This window comes from Rutidosis leptorrhynchoides, chromosome 4 (genome assembly GCF_046630445.1).
Source record: "Rutidosis leptorrhynchoides isolate AG116_Rl617_1_P2 chromosome 4, CSIRO_AGI_Rlap_v1, whole genome shotgun sequence".
In the NCBI taxonomy this organism is placed as follows: domain Eukaryota; kingdom Viridiplantae; phylum Streptophyta; class Magnoliopsida; order Asterales; family Asteraceae; genus Rutidosis; species Rutidosis leptorrhynchoides.
The window spans coordinates 246,084,903-246,104,905 of record NC_092336.1 but is presented as its reverse complement, the minus strand read 5'-3'; the positions used below and the strand labels follow the sequence as shown (position 1 = coordinate 246,104,905).

Sequence of the window (20,003 nt, the reverse complement as noted above, 5' to 3'; positions counted from 1 at the left end):
AACTTTCAGTATCCTTTTTATTATGCGAGTAAAGAAGTAAATGCGGGTACTCAACCTGTGATGAATGTTGATCAGCAAACCAGCCAACTAGTAGATGAATCAGGTTAATTTTTTTTTTTTTCTAATTTGTTTTGTTTATTTGATTTATATTGTTGATTGTTTAGTAGTATAACAATTGTAAATCAAGTGCTCATATTTTGTAGATAAAGGTGATAGAGTTCGAGGACCGACACTTATGCGAAAAATCTGAAACATAAGGCTTCTGTTCGAATTCCAATTTCTGTTAATGAACATGGACATCCGATTTGCAAAACCAGTAGTAAACTCAGCCATTTTCTTGGGAACTTAACGCGGAGCTACCAATATTGTCCAGTTTATAGACCGTGGAATCAAGTTAAAACACACAAAAAAAGATAAGTTGCTCAACTTCATAAGGGTACGTATTTTAAAATCTGTGTGATAATAAGCCTTTTTTACTTCTCATGTGCTATGTTTTCTCTTTTTATAATTTGTAGACAAAGTTTGATATTCCACAAACTGCTGATTCTTGGATACTCTAGTCATATGGTCGAAAAATGAAAAATTGGAGGGCAAGAATAAAGGAAGCCTACTTTGATCCATCCTTATCAATGGAGGTTCAATTGAATTCACCACCTGAAGAACTCACCAAAAGATATTGGGGAAAACTTCTTGAATATTGGAGTAGAGAAAGGGTGAAAGTATGAAATAATATTACACTTGGTGTAACTTTTTTTATATTATATTATTTTAATATTAGAATATTTAATATATTTTCTTTTTTAGGCGATGACCGACAAAAATAAAGCCAATAGTGCTAACAAGAAGTTGACGCAAGTGTCCGGAAAAAAAAGTTTTGTAAGAATCCGTGAAGAACTGAAGGTAATATCATGGGGAAATTATTAATATAGTATAGCTTTTGAATATACATTGTTAATAGTTACCTCGTTTTTACTCATTGCAGATGAGTTTCGGAAGAGAACCTACTCGGGTCGATATGTTTAAGAAATGTTTTACAAATGGAAGTGCAGATGGTGAAGCTGCAACTGTACTCGTAAGTAATTTTACAAACACTATTATGATGTATGAAAGAAACAAAAGTGGATCAAATATATCCTACACATGATATCAGTAGATGTATATTTATATGTTAATCACCATAAACCACCTATGAGGTTTTTATTGCATTTGAAGTAGACTTTTAGTGACTTTTACCTTTGTGATATGTTCTCGCGCTTCAGTTGGGTTATTTTATCTTTTAAGTTAATTAGTTGTATATTTATATGTTAATTACCAAAAACCAGTTGATAATCTTCTAGCCATTTTATTTGAGGTGAATATTAATAGAGTCTTCAATTGATAGTCACCAATTGCTTTTCATTATCTATTAATGTCGAAATCCCAAAATACTAGTCTAGCATTAATACGTTAAGCATTGGATATATATCGAATATCTGGGTGCGATTGGGCTATACTTTGATTGGGCATTGTATATATCGAATACCAGAGTAGAATCATTTCTGTCATACCGAAATATGTTGCATGACATATATTTATATGCCTGTTTAAATATTAATTTTTTTTATGCAGAAACAAATGAAAGAACTTACGGACAAACTTGTGGACGGTGAAACTGATACACCTGGACCAGACGATATTTTTTCCCAGGTAATGGGGCGCAATCATTCTAGTTCTCCCCAAACGTATGGACTTGGTGTTCGCGCTAAATATTTGTGGGGCGTAGTACCTGGTCGATCAGCAGTTCGTAAGGAGAATGCTCAACTCAAGTCTGATAAGGCAGAACTTGAGAATGAAAATTCAAGGTTAAAAGCCCAGTTGGCTCAGAAGAATAATGGTTCTGGTGTTGAGAATGAAGGTTCGGGTCATCGGGATAATGGTCCCGTTGTTAAATGTTTAAAGGTATGTTTCAATTTAATAGCTTACCTTACTATTTTTCTACCCTTTTAGCCTTCATAAATGAATTTTTTTTTTTTTTTGAAACTAAATTTTAGGTGAGAGATGAAGTGTATGTGAAAAGTATTAAAAACAACAAGGTAGCAAGAGGAAAGTTGGTAAGCATGTATCCAACTACGGTTGTTTTGCAGACAGAACTTGGAGCTGGTTGGTGTGAGGTAGAGCTTCAAGTGGCCATCGAAAGAAATGAAGTTTTGTTTAGGCCATATGAGCATATGAGATACTTTCATGATGTCATTGGTACATCTACTGCTTGGCCTACTGCTTTGATCGAGGTATATCTTTGTTAATTTTGTACTAAAATTATGAATTCAGTTTTATAACGTGCACCTTTATGCTTATACGTGGATGATTTAATTGTAGGTGGCAGATTTTGATGACTGATCAAGATAGATTGGTGGCGGATTGAAGAGTTTGTGTGTTTTGTAATGCTTGCTGGTTTGATTATAATGTTTGAAATGAATATTAATTGTTTTATGAGTTTGTTTGTTTAAGACAATGATCTGTAATATGTTGATGTTACCTAGAAATGTTCTTGCATTTGTGGTGTTGAAACAATATTATAATCTGTAATATTTTTTGAATTGCAACAATATTAATATTTGTTTTTTAATTTTAAATTTATTGTAATTGTAATGAATAATAAATTGATGCAGCAAAAGAAAATCGAATATGAACCAGGACCAAAAGGACCAAATAGCTGAAGCAGGCCCGAAAGGCCCAAAATGGCTGAATCAGGCCGGTAAGCCCCAAATAGCATTACCGGGCACAAAAGGCCCAATTATCTTATTTGAACTGGGCTAGAAAGGCCCAATTACCATATCCTGACCAAAACCCAAAATCGACCCGAATATCCGAACCGGATATTCAGAACTCCTATTACTTGTTAGCACCCTTTTTTGGTACTAACATATACATATCTCAGGACCCTTTTTGTGGTACAAAATTAACATCTACTTATATTAGGACTCTTTTTTGTGGTACTTAATTAACATATAGTTAACTTATGACCCTTTTTTGTGGTACTAAATTAAATTAGGACCCTTTTCTGTGGTACTTAATTAACATCTAGTTTTATTAGGACCCTTTTTTGGGGTACTAAATTATATTAGAACCCTATTTTGTGGTACTAAATTATATTAGGACCATTTTTTGAGATACTAAATTATATTAGGACCCTTTTTGTGGTACTTAATTAACATCTACTTATATTAGGACCTTTTTTGTGGTACTAAAGTATATTTGTACACTTTTTTAGAGTCCTAATATGTTCTAACAACACAAATTTATGCGTCAGATTATATTATAAAGGGTCCTAAGATGGTCTTCTATAAGGACACTTTTTATATTGTTAATAGGACTCATGAAACCGTTCCTATAAACGTTAGGACCCTTTTTGTTTAATACGATGCCCACCTATACGTCCGATGGTTTAAGGGTCCTAAGAGGCCAAAGGTCCTAAGAATAGGCTTTTTACAACCCTTTTGGGGGTCCTAAGATAACATTTTTCTTGTAGTGTCTCAATAATATTATGCTTAACTTAAGACTAAATGCTTACTTGAATAGATTGTATGCTAGTTGTAGGACAATGTGCCTTATTTGTATAATATATGTGTAATTATATATAAATATACATACATGCCTACATACGTGTCATTGATGATGAAACATCAGTTGGATGTTATCATACAATGTAAACCAAAGAAAACTTGTCCTCAAGTATTCTATATAAACGACAAAATTGCCAAAACGCGCTCAACGTGAAGAAACAGACAAGAAATCTACTATTCCTTGCTGGACGGTTAACCTACGGTGGACTGCAGGATAAATCGCAAGAATTATCCACGTCCGAACCTACGGTCGATCGCAGATAGACCGCACGGGTACTGACGACCTTTTTAACCTTGTTCTAGCCTCATTCTGTATTTTATTCAATATTGTATATATTTCCCTTACCTCCACGACTCAAGATCTTCAACCGCACACCAACGAATTAGCTCCTTCTCATCCTTAATCTTCAATCTCGGTAAGATTAATCTATGAATTCTTCTTGTTCAATTGTGTTAGTATGATGAATTCTTCAAACATTGCTTGAAGAAACCCTAATTCGAAATTCCTACTCAAATTGATGCCAATAATTAAGTGTGTTCATAAAAACCTCAAAAACATTTGAAATCATGATTAGCACTGCGTTAATTTAAGACTTTGAATTCTAGTGTTCATCATACAACTAGTTTAGGTTTTCATAAGTTCATTGTTCACATGATTCAAACACATTGTCACGAATGAAGAGTAATAATGTAGAAATTGGTAACATTAAAACATCAATGTTGATGAAAATTAAGTTTACAATTGTGTATTGATGAAACTCAAATTTGAAAAACATGAATCCATGTGAACATTATGAAAATCACCAATAATCTAAAGTGCAAATGCATTGTCACCAAAAGAGGGTGAGAATGTGAAGAATGTTAACATCAAAACATTATGTATTGATGATAACTAAGTTTGCAAATTATTGTGTTATATGAATATTATGAGAGCACATGTTCATATATTTTCCAACACACTCTTGCCAAAAGAGATTAAGAATATGAAGAAAGCCAACACTAGTACATACTTGCGTTAGCTAAGTTTGTAAAACATTGATTACACAATTGTGTTATTTGTGCGTTCACTTTGATTTAAGTTTGTTAGTGCATTTTATGTAAGTCCCTAGATATCAATCGTACATTTATGATTAGTACTTCAGTTTGTGGGCTACCATGATCGCTCGTTGTTATCCTATCTGTGTTTATATGCAGTTACAGGTACTGAAGGAACACGATATGGAAGTTTGACTATCTTAGACTCAGTCACGCGTACGAGTGAAGCCTTACACGTACGGCTGACAAGCTCATACGCACGAGTGTGCTGAGCTGAGTCACAAACCTAATCTGTTTACACATACACGAGTGAGTGATTACCCGTAAGGTTGAGTTTGTCCACTCGTACGAGTGAGACATGACTCGTGCGGTTGACTCACGAGCAGGGGTATATATTGTGCTTATGTTCTTCATTTTAGGTTAAGCCTCTTATTTACACACATTTACTCAGATCTCGTAACCTGTCCGATTCTCTCTCATCCCAAATCCTTGCAAAAGGTGAATAATAGCTCTAGGTGTTAATCTAATCACACAATCATTGTTGTGGTTTGACTAAATTAATCTCAAAAAGCATTTTCATATTCACTAGAGGGTTTGATTCACTAATTTTTCCTTTTTGTGAGTTAAATCTATTGATATTGAAGTTCGTAGTCATGTTTCATCATTGGTATCAGAGCAGTGGTTGAGATTTCAACATCATCCTAGTGATTTTTGGTGATTAAAGAGTTTATTATTTTGGGTTTTTTGAGTTTTAGAGTGATTTAGATCAAAAATGAATCATCTTTACGTGTGTAATTGTAATTAGAGAGTGTGTTTATGTTAGTTTAGTGCTAATCCAGCTTGTGGACGAAGAAATTGTGATTAACATCATTTTCTAGGGTTTTTGAGTGATTTAGGTTGAACAGCTAGTCACACGAGTGGGTCATCTGAAAAATCCTCACTCGCGCGTCTAAGCCTCACTCGTGAACTCATCCGCATAGTTTAGCATAACCTTAGTTAGGTTAATTAACTACAGCCTGATCACATGAGTGATCATACGGTTGACTGTTTACACGTACGAATGATCATACGGTTGATCCTTACTCGCACGTTTGAGGTTTGTGTTAGATTCTTTTGGTTGTTAAGGTCATACGTACGATTAATTTGTGACACGTACGACTGAGTTGGTGACACGTACATTTGAGGTAGTGACACGTACGACTGAGATAACTGAACCGCACGGTTTACATGTTTGGTAAGATTGTCAAGATGTTTAATTCGAACGACTATGTGTTAGCTGCACTGTTAGTTCAGAGTATCACGAATATGACTCAATGATTACTCCTTGCTGAGAGTGAATCCGAGAGTAGTACGAAATGTCAAAGATTGATGAATGTGGACAACTACTCTACATAGAAGTCAAGATTTAAGTTTTGGTCTGATGGTCAGGACACGAAGCTTTGGAAGTACATTGAAACCGAATTTCAATGGCCACGTTCACCAGTTACGAATGAGTTGTATACTTTACATAATATGCCTTCTGAAGAATGTGAAGAGTATAAGTTGGAGTAGAAGATGTACTGTAACTTGGCAAGTGCTCTTGATGGTCCGATTTTCCATCAATTTCTGTGTCTTGATAATTCATTCAAGATATGGGAAGCACTTCGTACTTTCAATGAAGGAAATACATCTTACAGAACTAGAAAAAGTTTAGAGTTGAAAGCTGAGTTTGATCGTTTTCACTGGAAAGTTGGAGAATCTATTACAGAATTGGTCGAAAGATATCATCATTTGCTAGCTGAAATACACAAGCTGATGTAACCATTAACGAGAAAGATAAAGTGACATGTCTAGCTGGATCATTACCGTTGGAATGGAATGGTCTTGTATTAACTATGAAAACCAGTGGAGAACTTGCTACTGCTACAGTGAACTCGTTTATTGCAAGACTTCAGGAAGAAGAATTAGAATTGTTAAACAAAGTTAAGAGGTCTAAACAAGTTGAAGACACCAAAATGTATTGTCCAAATGGTTATACACCTCCTAAATTAGCTCATGCACCATTTCAAACTGCTTTTGCTACGAACAATTAGAATATGTATGGTTTGAATGTTAGCAGTGCACCTATTCAACAACCTTCGTATCCACCACAAGTTTCACCATGTTCACTCAACACTCAATCACAGCCTACTTCTAATACTACAGAGTCATCTACACCGACTGCATCAGATGTTCTATCTGCACTTAAGATTGAAAACATGAGGAAACCTGAAAAAAAGATTATTGAAGATATAGCTCTACTGTCAAGTCTTGTTAATTCTTATGATAGTTATCTTGATGGTCATGTGGGTAACATTCATCTAACAACTGAAGATTATCATCAACTTGATAAGAATGAAGCAGAGAAAATGGATATAATGTGGGGTATGGCAAATCTTGTAAGAAGAGCTAGAGATTACGAAGAGCGAACTGGAAAACCGATTTGTCTGACCAAAGATACAAAATTGAGATTTGATATGAATACTGTTACTTGTTACAACTGTGGAGAATTAGGTCATTTTTCAAGACAGTGTACAAAACAAAAGAAGCAGGGTAATCGAAACAGCTGAGAATCCTAACAAAGCTTTGGTTGTAATTCATGGAGACGATGATGATTGGTCTATCAAATTGAATGTAGATGATGAACAACCTAAAGCTAACATGGCAAAGATCACCGAAGTAGAAGAAGACTGCGTCACTAATCAAAGTTTGATTTAGAAGCTGAATGCTCGTGCTGAAAGAGCTGAAGAATTGTCACGAACTATTCGGAAAGAGAAAGTTCAGAAACAGGTTAAAGATAAATTCAAGAAAGCACGTGATTTAGTTCCTCGTACACCTGAATCATGAAGTGTTTCACCAACATCATCAGAGGACTACTACTTCAACAGTTGGAAGAATAGATATGGTAATACCTCTGTGCTTGAAGACAGTCTAGAAGTTGAACAAAGTGAAGAAACACTGGTTGATGCTGACTATGAACTAGACGAATGGGGTAGAATGATTGCCGTAGATTTGGAAATGTTAGTTCTTATGGGTGAAGGTTCAGATCTTGAGAGTGTAAATTCAGAAGATGACGAATCAGACAAGAAGTCAGATTCAGAGATTGAAGATAAAGATGATCATACTGGAGTGGATCAAACTGATTTTGAAGCATTGAACAAGCAAGCAGTAGACTTACTAAAGATGTGCTTATCAGGAAGTGATTTTGAAAAAGTTTCTGGTTTGACAAGAGATAAAGATATTTGGGATAGACTTGAACAGATTCATTTAGGTAAAGATGTTAATACATCAAAGTTTCTTACAGACTCTTCAGAATCAGAAGATGAGTACGATGATGGGAAGAAGGCAAACTACTTTGCATTTATGGCTGAGACTTCTTCATCAAATAGCGCTCAATAGGTATCTTCTGATTCATCTTGTGATACACCCATTGAATACGTTAAATGTGCTAAATTTAAAACAACGATAGATAATTTAACCAAGTCTTATGAGGAAATGCGAGATAAATATCAAGCAAACCTTGTGACCACTAAAGTTGAAAACGAGTTGAAAGAACAGATCAAAGTTTATAAAAAACAAATTCACGATCTTAAATGTTATAACTTTGACATAAATCAAGCTTTAATTGAACGTGTTTACATAATTAATGAACTAAAGAAAGAAAATGAATGTGTAAAAGCTGGTTTAGAAGCGATGTCAATTAAAATAAAATGTTGGGCAAGTGCGTCATAATGGAATGCATTAATGGTGGAATTAAATGACACCAAGGGCAAGAGTATTGGATATAAGACCGTATCTCCACCTTTTCAAAACAAATTTGTTAACGCAAATGTTGTTGATGGTCGACCATAAGACTATATTCCACCTAGTTATGAGGATTATGTTGAAAAGAATAAGAAGTGTAGCTCAACTGCGAATGCAACTTCTGATGAATCCACTTAAGGGTCTTTAGATCATGAAGAAGACAAGAAAATTGGTCTAAGATGTTGGTGCATTTCTATAAGTCCCTAGAAATCTATGGCACATTTGTGATTAGTACTTCAGTTTGTAGGTTACCATGATCGCTCGTTATTATCCTATCTGTGTCTATATGTTGTTACAGGTACTACAAGAACACGATAAGGAAGTTTGACTTTATTAGACTCAGTCAGACGTACGAGTGAAGCCTCACTCGTACGGCAGACAAGCTCATATGCATGAGTGTGCTGAGCTGAGTCACAAACCTAATCTGTGTACACATACACGAGTGAGTGATCAACCGTACGACTGAGACAGCCCACTCGTACGAGTGAGGACTGACTCGCACGGTTAATTCAACAGCAGAGGTATATAAATGTTTATGTTCTTCATTTTAGGTTAAGCTTCTCATTACACACACATCACTCAGATATGGTAACCCTGTCCAATTCTCTCTCAACCCAAATCACTCAAGAGGTGAATAATAGCTCTAGGTGTTAATCTAATCACACATCCATTGTTGTGGTTTGACTTAATTAATCCCAAAAAGCTTTTTCTCATTCATTAGAGGGTTTGATTCACTAATTCCGCCATTGTGTGAGTTGAATCTATTGATATCGAAGTTTCTAGTCATGTTTCAACATTGGTATCAGACCTTTGGTTGTAATTTCAACATCATCCTATTGATTTTTGGTGATTAAAGAGTTTATTATTTGGGTTTTTGAGTTTAGAGTGATTTTGATAATAAAGGAATCATTTTTACGTGTGTAATTATGTTTAGAGAGTGTGTTTATGTTAATTTAGTGCTAATCCAGCTTGTGGACGAAGAAATTGAGGTTTAACATCATTTTCTAGGGCTTTGGAGTGATTTAGGTTAAACAGCAACTGACACGAGTGGGTCATTTCAGACTTCCTCACTCGCGCAGTGACCTCACTCGTGAACTCATCCGCACGGTTTAGCATAACCTTAGTTAGGTTAAGTGACTACAGTCTGATCACATGAGTGATCATACGGTTGACTGTGACACATACGAGTAACCATACGGTTGATACTTACTCGCACATTTAAAGTTTAGTGATTGTTTCTTTTGGTTGGTTAGGTCATACGTACAATTTAGTTGTGACACGTACGCTTGAGGTAGTGACACGTACATTTGAGGTTGTGACGCGTACGCCTGAGATATTGAACCTCATGGTTTACCTAATTTTGGTAAGATTGTCAAGATGTTTAATTCAAACGATTATGCGTTAGCTGCACCGTTAGTTTAGAGTATTACGAATATGACTCAACAATTACTCCTTGCTAAGAGTGAATCAGGAAGTGGTACGAAATGTCCAAGATTAATGAATATAGATAACTATCCTACATGGAAGTCGAGATTTAAGATTTGGTCTGATGATCAGGAAATGATGCTTTGGAAGTACATTGAAACCGAATTTCAATGGCCACGTTCACTAGTTACAAATGAGTTGTACACGTTACACAATATGCCTTCGGAAGAACGTGAAGAGTATAACTTGGAGAAGAAGATGTACTGTAATTTGACAAGTGCTCTTGATGGTCCGATTTTCCATCAATTTCTGTGTCATGATAATTCGTTTAAGATATGGGAAGCACTTCATACTTTCAATGAAGGAAATACATCTTACAGAATGAGAAAAGGTTTATAGTTGAAAGCTGAGTTTAATCATTTTCATTATCAAGTCGGAGAATCTATTATAGAATTGGTTGAAAGATATCGTCACTTGCTAGCTGCAATACACAAGCATGCTGTAATCATTGACGAGAAAGATAAAGTGACATGTCTAGCTGGAGCATTACCGTTAGAATGGAATGGTTTTGTGTTAACTATGAAAACTAGTGGAGAACTTGCTACTGCTACAGTGAACTCTTTTATTGCAAGACTTTAGGAAGAAAAATTAGAATTGCTAAACAAAGTCAAGATGTCTAAACAAGTTCAAGACACCAAAATGTATTGTCCAAATGGTTACACACCTCCGAAATCAGCTCATGTACCGTTTCAAACTGCCTTTGCTACGAGCAATCAGAATATGTATGGTTTAAATGTTAACAGTGCACCTATTCAACAACCTTCGTATGTAACATCCCGTTTTCCCGTACATGTCTAAAGGTACATATTTAATCGTTAGTACGCTTAGTTTGTAGTTTATGTGATGAAATGAATTAAAGTGTTAGTCGGTGTGTAAATGTGTTTATGAATATATATATACATATATTTGAGAATGCGTGCATGTATAAGTATATGCATGAGTTTTGACGGTGTTAAGTCATGTGAGGCTTATAGACGAAGTTGAGGCGAATATGTATAGCGGGAACGAGGTGTACTAGTCGTATAAATCAATTGTTAGGCTAAGTTGTTGATTTGGGTCAGTTACTGGCCATTGCCGCGCCGCGAGGCTCTTGGGCGCGCCACGACAAACAACACAAATCAAAGTCAGTAGGGGAAACAAGCAGCTTGAATTTTATGTGCATTGCCGCGCCGCGACATATGGGGTCGCGCCGCGACCCACTGGGTGAACTGGTTCTGATTTTAGCTTTTAAAAAGAGTGAATCAAGGGTAGTTTCGTCTTTTCATGTATGGATCTGATTGGGACTCTAAATCTCAGCCATTATCCATTGTTATTCATTTCTTTTCCATTTTCTTTCTCTATTTCTCTCTCAAATATAAAACCCATTTAGATTTAAAGTGATATTCGAAGGTGAAGACTTGCGATTCAATCTTTGGAGCAAGAAGTAAATTTGTTCTCCTCGTTCTTAGGTACGACCTAATAGTGTTGGTAAGTCTTAACTCCATGTTTTGAGTTTTAGTTAATTTATGGCTAGGGTTTAGTCAATTGAAACTTGTAAGACCCATTTGGGGACTTAATGGGTGAATTTGGGTTAATTTGATGCCCGGAAACCCTAATGGTGTTAATCTAGGGTTTGGTCATGAATATTGGGAATTGTAAGTGTTGATTGTGTTGTTAGTCACTAATATAATTGTAAAATGATGAAAGATTATTAATGGGTTAATTTTGACCAAAACTTGTAAGACTAAATGTTAAAATGGGTCAAATGGGTAATGGTTGACCTAGTTGGGTGAGATGGGTATGAAGTACCCATAAATTGTGTTAGTTGGTGTTAGTAGACTCTAATCACTAGCTTTTAGAGATTTATGACGATTCATGGCCATTAATAGGCGGTTTGGGTGGATGTGAGTCATTTAATGTTTTTAGGACATTAAATGCCTAAGGGGAAAAGTGTTGGTGGTTAGTCCACTAGAGTTGTATGTTAATTAAATGCATAATGTGATAGGTGCATTACATTGGAGGTTGCGAGCTTGATTTCCTAGCTCACCAAAGGCGATAAGGTGACTGGAGTAATTATACGTATGTGTATATGGCGTATTTATTTGTGAATGTTATGGTATGAACCATCGAGCCGGTAGTTCCATAACATGTTTGTGACGAGTATCAAAGTGTGAACCATCGAGCCGGTAGCACTATAAAACAAAGTGTGAACCACGAGCCGGTAGCACTATAAAATCATGATGTGAACCATCGAGCCGGTAGCATCAAGTGTGAACCATCGAGCCGGTAGGACTATAAAACAAAGTGTGAACCACGAGCTGATAGCACTATAAAAGAGTATGACTCAAATGCGTATGGTGTGAACCATGAGCCAGTAGCACCATAGCGTTTATGGTTAACCATATGGGGGTTTGTTGATTGTTTAGCATATCATATTTATATTGTGGTGAGTATATGCTAATGCGGTTTTGTGATATTGTACAACTTGTTAGTATTACGAGTATGATGACATGCTATTTGAGTTACAAGTTTGCATACGATATTGTGTAAGTGGTTGCAAGTAAGTAGGATATATATGTATGTGTATAACTATTGCACTCACTAAGCTTTGCTTACCCCTCTCGTTGTTTACTTTTTAGGTACAAACTCGGAGAAAAGGAAAGGGGTTGTTGGGCATTAGAGTTCCCATGTTGGTTGCTAGGTGAAGCTTTTGGAAGTCGGCCTATTGTTTTGGGTAGTTTAGCCCCAACCCATGCTCGTGTGTCGTTTGGTTTAAAACTATCATTTTAAGGTCGAACTTGTATTACTTTTGATTAATGGCCTTCGCACCTTTGTAAACATTAAACTTGTGACATTGTTTGAATGGGTTATATGTAACCGTTATTTTGGGGCGCTAATGGTTTATTTATTTAAAAAAAATTTACTCGTGGTAAATACGGGTTGGGTTGTTTCAAGTGGTATCAGAGCATGGTCTAAGGGATTTATGCGACTTGAGATTGAGGCCTAGACTTAGACTTTATTTTGTATGCGCTTTATGCGGGACTTGTAGGAGACGTGTCGGATCAGGATTGGTTAGAGCCTAGGCTTAGGTGATCTAACTATGCGCTAATTATTTTGTGTTGTGTTTTGTAATCATCAAGCGAGATATACGTTGTACTAGCAAGTTAATGCGACGTGCTCGCGTAACAATGATTAGCTACCGTTGTTACGGGTTTAAATCATGTCAAACAAGCGAATGTATGACGATTGTTGAGCAAGATGGGGTGGTGAGGTGTATATGAATGTGGTGTCTTGTCCTTTTGTTTCATTGTTTAACCTATTTCCGTTTTATAGTATGAAGACAAGAAACGGACCCGAAAATAAAGACGGAGGTACGAGCGAGGACCTCGAATTCACGACCAAAGTTGAGGCCATCTTTAAAAAGCAAAAAGCGGACTTTCTTGAGGATGTCCGAAGGGTCTTCCAAGATTCGGTGGATGGGCAAGTAACCGATTTAATTAATGAACGAATGAAGGCCACTATCCAAGAGGCACTTGACGCCAGAAATATTTATCCTCGTGGTGAAGGTGGTGAGGGTAACGGTGGACATGGAAGGCGGGACTTCCATTACAAAAATTTCAAGGATGCCCAACCTCCTATGTTTAATGGAGTAACGAACCCGGTGAAAAGTACATGTTGGATCTCCGACATTGAGGGGGCTTTCCGTATCGCGGAGTGTCCTCCCGAGAAGAAAGCGAGGTACGGTTCTAGTATGTTGCTTGAAGAGGCGAAGATGTGGTGGGATGATAAAATCCAACTATATGGGGAAGGGCAATGCATGAGCTTGACTTGGGAGGAGTTTAAAAAGGAATTTTTCAAAGAATACCGAACTCCTTCCGACCTTGATAAAATCCTGGACGAGTTGCACAATTTGCGACAGGGTTCAATGGACTTGGTTACTCTCAAGTCTACCTTCTTGGCAAAGACTTGTTTTTGTTCGGAGTATGTTGGTGATGATCGCAAGTTGATGCAAGATTTCTATCGTACCATGAATGATGAGTTGAAGGGTAAGATTAGCCGGGGAATGGCTAAGTCTTTTGACGAATTATTTGAATTGGCTCGGGGTTTCGAGCCGGAGGTTCCAAAAAGAAGTGATTTCTCTTTTTCTAAGAGAAAGTTTGAAGGTTCAAGTCATTCGAACTTTTCAAACAAAAAGTTTAAGAAAGGGTCCGAAAGTGTTAATAGCGTAAAGAAAGGTTGTTCTTTGAGTTATGGACCCCACGTGTTTTAATTGTAATCAAAGGGGGCACTTAGCCCGTGATTGTACCAAGGTGCCGAGCAAACTCACTTGTTACAATTGTGGTAAAGAAGGGCACCGAAGGTCGGAGTGTCCTGATTTGAACACCGATCATGTTAAGAAGATGGAGAAGGCGGCGAGTACGGCTCAGGGACGTAATTATTTGATGACCCATGACGAGGCCAAGCAATCCAACAAAATCGTCTCAGGTACTTTCATGGTTAACTCTAATCCGGCAAGGATACTATTTGATAGCGGTGCTAATTTATCGTTTGTGTCTTCACGATTTGTGTCTAAACTTGATAAAGACTAGCAAAGTTAAGTCATCCGGTAGAAGTTGAAATAGCGGATGGTAAGACGGTGCTAGGGGTTGATGTTTGTAAAGATTGTGATATTATGTTCGGTTCCAAAATGTTTAAAATTGATCTTATCCCGATGACGTTGGGTGAATTTGATATTGTCGTTGGCATGGATTGGCTCGATCGTTATAGAGCCGATATCGCATGCCATGAAAAGTCTATCCTTGTGAAGACCCCCAGTGGGGGAGAGTTAATTGTTCATGGCAAAAGACGGAGAAGGCTTGTGCCACTATGCACTATTGGTGGTATGGCTTTTCTTGCTCATGTAGTTGATACTCGTGAGGAGCCACCATCCATTCACGAAATTTCGGTGGTTAATGAGTTCGAAGACGTTTTTTCGGATGAGTTGCTGGGTGTTCCGGCGGAGAGATAAGTTAAATTTCGCATTGAGTTGATTCCGGGTGCTACTCCAATTGCTAAAACTCCTTATCGTTTAGCGCCGACCGAAATGCAAGAGTTGTTAAATCAAACCCAAGAGCTGCTTGAGAAGGGTTTTATCTGACCGAATGCTTCGCCATGGGGCGCTCAGGTTTTATTCGTGAAGAAGAAGGATGGTAGTATGCGGATGTGCATCGATTATCGGGAGTTGAACAAAGTTACGATCAAGAATCGTTATCCATTGCCTCAGATTGACAATTTATTTGACCAACTCCAAGGTGCAACGTATTTCTATAAGATTGACCTACGGTCCGGCTATCATCAAATGCGGGTCCGTGAGGAAGATATTGAGAAAACGGCATTTCGAACGCGTTACGGGCATTATGAGTTTGTAGTTATGCCTTTTGGTCTTACGAATGCACCGGCGGCATTCATGGATCTTATGAACCGAGTGTGCCAACCTATGTTGGACAAGTCGGTAATAGTGTTCATTGATGACATACTTGTCTATTCGAAGAGTATGAAGGAACATGAACATTATTTTGCGTAGTGTGTTGAAAACATTGCGGAAGGAGAAGTTGTATGCTAAGCTCTCCAAATGTGAATTTTGGCTAAGGGAAGTTCAATTCCTTGGTCATATTTTGAACAAAGACGGAATTCAAGTAGATCCGGGGAAGATAGAGACGGTGAAGAGTTGGGAACGACCGACTACGCCCACGAAAATCCGAATCTTTCTCGAATTGGCCGGTTATTATCGTCGGTTTATCCAAGATTTTTCTAAGATTGCTTCTCTTTTGACGAAATTGACGAGAAAGAACGCGAGATTTAATTGGGAAAATGAGCAAGAAATTGCTTTTCAATTGTTAAAAGAGAAGTTGTGTCAAGCTCTAGTGTTAGTGTTGCCGGATCATGTCATACCCCGTCCTAATCCATCTGGACGAAGTCACCAACATCTGGTTCCATTGCGATGATCAACTCCAAATAATATCTTTACAATGAGCAAATGCACAGCGAAAGATTTCTTTCATACCTGAGAATAAACATGCTTTCAAGTGTCAACCAAAAGGTTGGTGAGTTCATAGGTTTATCATAAAACAATAAAATTCATCATTTTGATAGAACACAAGATTTAAATGCTACATGGTACAAATGGGCCCGAATCCTATACCCACCTGTAATGTACATGCGATATCTTTTAAATACAGTACACCTTTCTCGTGTACGAAATCATCTTTCTTAAATCTTAATAACCGTACACATATCTCTTGCACAAAAACAACATACACATAACCTGTGTATAAAATCATTCTCTCGATACATAACATTCATATCAATTGGTGGCAATTATCATGTCCACATAATTCAATGGTGGCAATTATCATATCCACATAATTCAATGGTGGCAATTATCATGTCCACATAATTCAAAAATAATTCGCAGAACTTCTGTCTGCATAATATTTCATTCGAGGAATGTTTTGCTTGTGTCTATCTCGTCAAACATTTATAAAAGCATTTCACGTATTCGCAGTTCAAAATATATTTCAAAAGCATTTAATAAAGCAGTTGTAAAAACAGCGCATGTATTCTCAGTCCCAAAAATATAAAGAGTAAAAGGGAGCAAATGAAACTCACCAAATGTATTTTGTAGTAAAAATACATATGACTATATTGAACAATGCAGGGTTGGTCTTGGATTCACGAACCTATATCATTTATGTATATTAATACATGTAATGATAATCAAAGCAAGTTTATATATTATTATTAATACTATACTTTTTATATTATGTTATTTAGGTAAACTTAATATATTTAATTTATATGTTTTACATATACTAATATTTCTCATTAATAATAAGAATTTATATTAAAGTTTATATATAATAATAAAAATATATATTTATATAATAATTGATATCTTATATATATACATAGCTTAATTAATATCTTTTTAATAATAAAAATATAGTGAGATATAGTATTAATATTATTGTATTGTATTTTTAAAGAAATATCTATCTGTAATAATACCGATAATGATAAGAATGATAGTAATAATAATAATCCTAATGATAATCTTATTAATAATATTAGAAATAATAATATTGTTAAAGATGAAAATACTTGTAATACTAATAATCATGATAGTAAAAATAAATATAAATGTTATATGTTAATACATATATTAATAATAATAATAATACTTACTAATACCTAATAATTATAATAATGACAATAATAATACTAATACTAATAATAGAAATAAAAATAAAAGAGTATACCCTTTAAAAGCTTCTCTAAAAAGAATTGTCCCGAGCCAGGTTCGAACCTAAGACCTCTTGATAACCTGACAAAACCCCAACCACTCATCCGTCTCCCGTTTCCTAATTTACTACCCAACTTAAATATATTAAACTAGTAATTATGTTTCTCCTTCTTCTCCATTTTCTAAACGGGATTGATCAGGAGCAACAACCATCATCATCTATCTATCATAATCATCATCTTCATCTTTAACCAATTTATCATCGTTTATTATATTTTATGAACATCATCATAATCATTAGCTAAATCAGGAATTTATAATCATAATCATACACGTTAATACTCATCTCATCATCTAATATCATAACCATCATCATCTAATCATCATCATTCTCATACGTACCACCCTCTTTACCATACTTCTCGTTCAAAAAAAAATGAACTCGTCTCAACAGCAAGATGAAACTTCGGTTCTTGAGGTTCTTTCGAAAAGAAAGAAAAAAATATACAAAACAGAAACGGCAGGTACTAGGCCAAATGGTTTATCTCGAGTGATTCTTGGCTCATCAAAAGCCCAACTATATATGATCTCAGTCTAGCGGTCCAACAGAAAACGTTTACAGCTCAATCAAAATAACAAGTCCAGTCTGTTACATACAGAAGCCCAACCTTTTAAAATCTGCAACTCGTTCGGGATTTTTCCCTGGGTTCTAATTCGATGCAGTCCACTATACAATAATTGGTTCTATTAAAAGCAAACAAGTATCCAGACATATCATTATCATCCAGCTCCAACATCTTTAAACTTTAATCATAAATCAACAAGTGGGTTTTGCTTTATTAGTTATTGCCCACATAAATAAAACGCATAATAAACTCTTGGGTTGACTAACGTTTGCAACAAAAAAAATTTAGTAACAGTATACAGCGAGTTTTACAGTGATGGTTGTGGTTGTGGGGATCACTCAAGAACGTGGTGAGTGGTGATTAAAACTGAAAAATATCGAGCAGTAGTTGATGTGGGTGTCGAGGGTGGTTTGACAAATAATATTAGCTGAAACAGAAAGGAAAGAAGATAGCAGCAGTGACTAGTGATCGTTGATGGTTTAAAAAAAAATGAAAACAGAAAACTTATGCAGCTTTGATGGTGTTAGATAGAGGTGATGGTTTCAACAAAAATAGGAGAGAGAGGAAAAGAGAGAGAGAGAGAGGTGGTGGTTGTTGAGTGGCGAGTGGTGGTGTGTTGATGGTGATTTCACGATGAAGAGGGTGTGGTTGTAGCAAGGGTGGCGAGGTGGTGTTCAGTTTATTGTGATGATGGGGGTGATTAAATGTTGAGGTGGTGGAAGCTCCAAGTTTCGGTGGTGATGTGTTTTGTTCGATGGTGACAGGAAAACTCCAACAAACAATACATCAATAATTTAACAAGTGGGTTTAATGATGATAATCACACCGGGTGTGGTGGTTAATCAAGCATAAACAAGTATAAAGAAAACTGGTTCGAGAGTAGATGATGATTATGGTGATGGTTCTCGTTCAAAAACGAGAACATGCAAAAGTATCTTGATCAGACATGAAGCAACAACAGTAGTAGTTCACGATGGTAATTTGAAAGGTGAAAGGTGATGGTGATTTCTTTTGGGGGTTGTTTAGGTGTCAAAGAATCAAAACAAAGACAGATTCATTGCAAGTGATCTAGATGTATATTTGATATATTCATTTATAGATACAGATAGATAAGATGTAAAGATTATAATATTATTAATAATTAATAATAATTACTAATAATAATAAAATAATAATTATATTATAATTTATTAATTAGAAACGTGTGATCTAATAGTAAACAGCATCTTAATTGTTTTGTATGGATATGGAGTCAGACATATATTCACATGTTAACAGATAAGAAATTAAAGGATACTGATGGAACTCGTTTACAGCTATTATGTACCTAATGTTTTTATTTTATAATTAATTAATAATAATATTTAAAATAATAATAATACCAAAATAATAATATTAGGAATGATACCAATAATAATGATATCTAATACTAGTAAAAAAATAATAATAAAATACTATTAATGATAATAATCATAACACTATTATTACAGATAATAATATTATTAGTAATAACACTAATATAACAAAGTATGTATATATATATCTCCATTTTCATATCTTATATATATCCTATATTTGAAATAATAAGATTAATAACACTAATATAGAGGTTAATATTTAAAGTAATTATAACATTATTATAATAACTATATCTATAATAAGATCTTATATTTTAATATTACATATTATTGTTTTGGTAATACATCTATATAATATACATTACATAATAAATTATCGTAAGTATTAAGTTTTAAATATTTTAACATATATTAGAATATACATATAATAATGATTATATATAGAATCATATATATATATATATATATATATATATATATATATATAGATTTATTTTTAATTACAACTTAATTATTTATATCCTATTTTTACTTATTAAATCCTAGTGTTTTAAATTATATTTTTATTATGTTCAATTATCATATATACTTACATTTATATATACATATTTAATTACAAACAATTGTTCGTGAATCGTCGGGAATGGTCAAAGGGTAATTGAATTCATGTAAACAGTTTAAACATTTTGAGACTCAACATTACAGACTTTGCTTATCGTATCGAAATCATATAAAGATTAAGTTTAAATTTGGTCGGAAATTCCCGGGTCATCATAGTACCTACCCGTTAAAGAAATTTCGTCCCGAAATTTGA

At 35.2% G+C, this 20,003-nt stretch overlaps 1 protein-coding gene across 1 annotated transcript; it reads left to right on the top strand.

Annotated features, from left to right (window-relative positions):
- Nucleotides 1-575: 575 nt before the first annotated feature.
- Nucleotides 576-2,796, top strand: LOC139841530 (uncharacterized). Its single transcript, XM_071831742.1, has 7 exons — nucleotides 576-719; nucleotides 805-900; nucleotides 983-1,072; nucleotides 1,609-1,938; nucleotides 2,031-2,267; nucleotides 2,488-2,561; nucleotides 2,649-2,796. The coding sequence occupies exons 1-7, from the start codon at nucleotides 576-578 to the stop codon at nucleotides 2,794-2,796; spliced, it is 1,119 nt and encodes a 372-aa protein (XP_071687843.1).
- The last annotated feature ends 17,207 nt before the right edge of the window (nucleotides 2,797-20,003 follow it).

Bases quoted from the DNA above. Each gene is read 5' to 3' on its own strand.
- LOC139841530 (XM_071831742.1), top strand. From the start codon at position 576: ATGAAAAATTGGAGGGCAAGAATAAAGGAAGCCTACTTTGATCCATCC. The intron at 720-804 runs GTATGAAATAAT...TTTCTTTTTTAG, and splicing joins GGAGTAGAGAAAGGGTGAAA to GCGATGACCGACAAAAATAA. The intron at 901-982 runs GTAATATCATGG...TACTCATTGCAG, and splicing joins GAATCCGTGAAGAACTGAAG to ATGAGTTTCGGAAGAGAACC.